Source organism: Aplysia californica, unplaced genomic scaffold (assembly GCF_000002075.1).
Source record: "Aplysia californica isolate F4 #8 unplaced genomic scaffold, AplCal3.0 scaffold00139, whole genome shotgun sequence".
NCBI classification, from domain to species: Eukaryota; Metazoa; Mollusca; class Gastropoda; order Aplysiida; family Aplysiidae; genus Aplysia; species Aplysia californica.
Window position 1 is genome coordinate 17,925 of NW_004797409.1, and position 2,306 is coordinate 20,230.

At 42.9% G+C, this 2,306-nt stretch overlaps 1 protein-coding gene across 1 annotated transcript in view; it reads left to right on the top strand.

Moving 5' to 3' along the window:
* Nucleotides 1-265: 265 nt before the first annotated feature.
* LOC101847649 (receptor-type tyrosine-protein phosphatase T) overlaps nucleotides 266-2,306 on the top strand; it is a gene marked incomplete at its 5' end in the record, with an annotated part of 39,877 nt that continues 37,836 nt past the window's right edge. The window contains 2 exon segments of the mRNA XM_013081636.1: nucleotides 266-403; nucleotides 1,527-1,796. Of these exon segments, the coding sequence (XP_012937090.1) occupies nucleotides 266-403; nucleotides 1,527-1,796 (408 nt within the window).

The window sequence follows — 2,306 nt, forward strand, 5'->3', positions numbered from 1 at the left end:
CCCCCCTCTCTCTCTCTCTCTCGCTCTCTCTCTTTTCGCAAAATGCTTGTTATCATGTTGACATGCCTCTTCTCGTATTTCTTCAAACCAACAAACAAACCCCATACCATCCCTTTCAACAATATTTCAGAGTATCATTGGAAGCAGTTATCACATTTTTGGCTTAAGATATAACCTATCCACCACTTCTGGAACAGCATGATAAATTAGTAAATTCAAAGAAATGATGGGTCTAATTGTTTTTCCTTCCTTTCTCCTCTTTCAGATTGTGACCCGGGATATTTCGGTTGGAAGTGCAGGCTGCAATGTGGCCGCTGTTTGGGCGGCGCCGTCTGTGAGCCAGTGAACGGTACCTGCAGGCAGGGCTGTGCCCCAGGATACTATGGAGAACATTGTCTTTTCGGTGAGTTACGAATGGGGGGGGGGGGGTGTGCAATTTCCTTTGGTTTATCCGGGTTTTCGGTTTAAACAGGTTCCTCAAACATGAGAAAAACAAATGAGCGGTTTTATTTTCCTTTCAGTTTACAACTGTTTTCGGATTTACCATGTTTGGCATAACACTTACAATACCAAAGGCTCATATAGTGACAAACCCTCAAGTACCGCACTAGTTTAGAACGCTGAAGCCACGGTAGGATGTTTTCTAATTTAATAAAAACATTGGCACCCTAAGAAACAGGCTGTAAAAATTTATAGAGGTTCATCAACCATTCAGCTATCATATAGGGGGACTTCCTTTTGTCTTTACTTCAGTGCAGTGCTTCCATTCGTCATTTAATTATGTTTAGTGTGCCTGGTTGCGTCTGCGACTACTAAAGTCGCCAGAGATAGGGAACGCATACTACGGTCTGGCGACTACTGTAAGTGTTAATTGGACTGCATTGTACTTATCAGTTCTTTCGATGGTGGTACCTCTTGGCTGTATGAATAAGCAAAACAGAGAGGAAAGGAATAAAGAAATTACCTCACTGCATCACCTGCTGGTGTGTCGTTAGTGTCTTCTTCTGTTTGTTACTCCCCCCTGCCCACTCCCGCCTGCCCGCCCTTCTCCAGTCTTCTTACTCACTCAAAACCTTACATGATGTGTAGCCGTTAGGTACCCTGTTGTTGCACGCAGAGGACATAGGTTCTGATGTGGGGAGAAGCTTTTGTAAACTTCACACTTTTTAAATGGAGATAAAAGGTGTTGAATTAAAAAACGGAAATTGGCAAAAAATTTGCCAAACCAGCAGACAAATGCAGATATCTTCGATTTAATTATTTTGACGAGTGCTTGATTTCACCAGGAAGCGTCACAAATGATAGATACCAGACTTCAAGTGTGATGTAATTGAGAAAAAGAAGGATATGCTTCTTTTCTCTCCCTCTTTTGTTTCTGTCTGTTTGTCTTTCATTTTCCCAGCCCTGCATAACTGTAATTGTGTTTGTATGAGTCTCTTTACTTAAACATGCTGACAAAATTAAATTTATATCAAGTTTTAAAAGCTTTTCCTCACTTTTCTTTTTTCTTTTGTTTAACTTTTCAGAAAGCAGATGCAGATATAATGACAAGGCAGGCACCCACTATAGGGGCAGCATGAGCACGACGGCCCAGGGCAAGACGTGCGTAGACTGGGACCTGGTGCCCGACAAGAAGGACATTACGTTCAACAAGGGAGACGAGCCAGGGAACTTCTGCCGCAACCCACTACTGGGCTCTGGTCGCCAGGGCGAGCTGTGGTGTTTCACTAAGACCAATACTTCTGAGAAAGGAGACGTGTATACGTTTTCTCTGTGCAACGTGACTCACTGCGAGTGTGAGTAGCACTTGATGCTTTTGTTGATCAGGGCTGATGTGACTCTTTAGACACTGTCTGCGCTCAAATGACCTTATGCAGTTGCGAGCGCAGTTAAACTGAAACTCATACAAAAAACAAGACACTGTCAGAATCATTTTTGGTCTTGTCTATTCTTGGAGTGCTCCCGAGTTCTCCTCCTGTGTATGTTTTTTCTTTCCTCTTCTGATATCGTTTTCTACTGGACATGACTAGTGTGTCTCTTCACAAAACTCCTGCTTTTCTGAGAATTTGTTTTCCTGGATTTACCTGATATGTCATATTTTTTCTTACATTTTCGGCAAGAGGGTGGTTTTATTTCTTTAGTGTGTGTTGTGTCTTCATGGTGTCTCAGTGGGGGTGGTTGGAAGGTGTCATGTGTAGGCCCTCATTTTCTCTATCCCTCCAATGATAGTACATAACAAGATGGTTCACTCAGCCAAAAAAGTGTCCGCAGGAAGTATGCTCTTTGCTTCAGATGGCGCTGCGTTC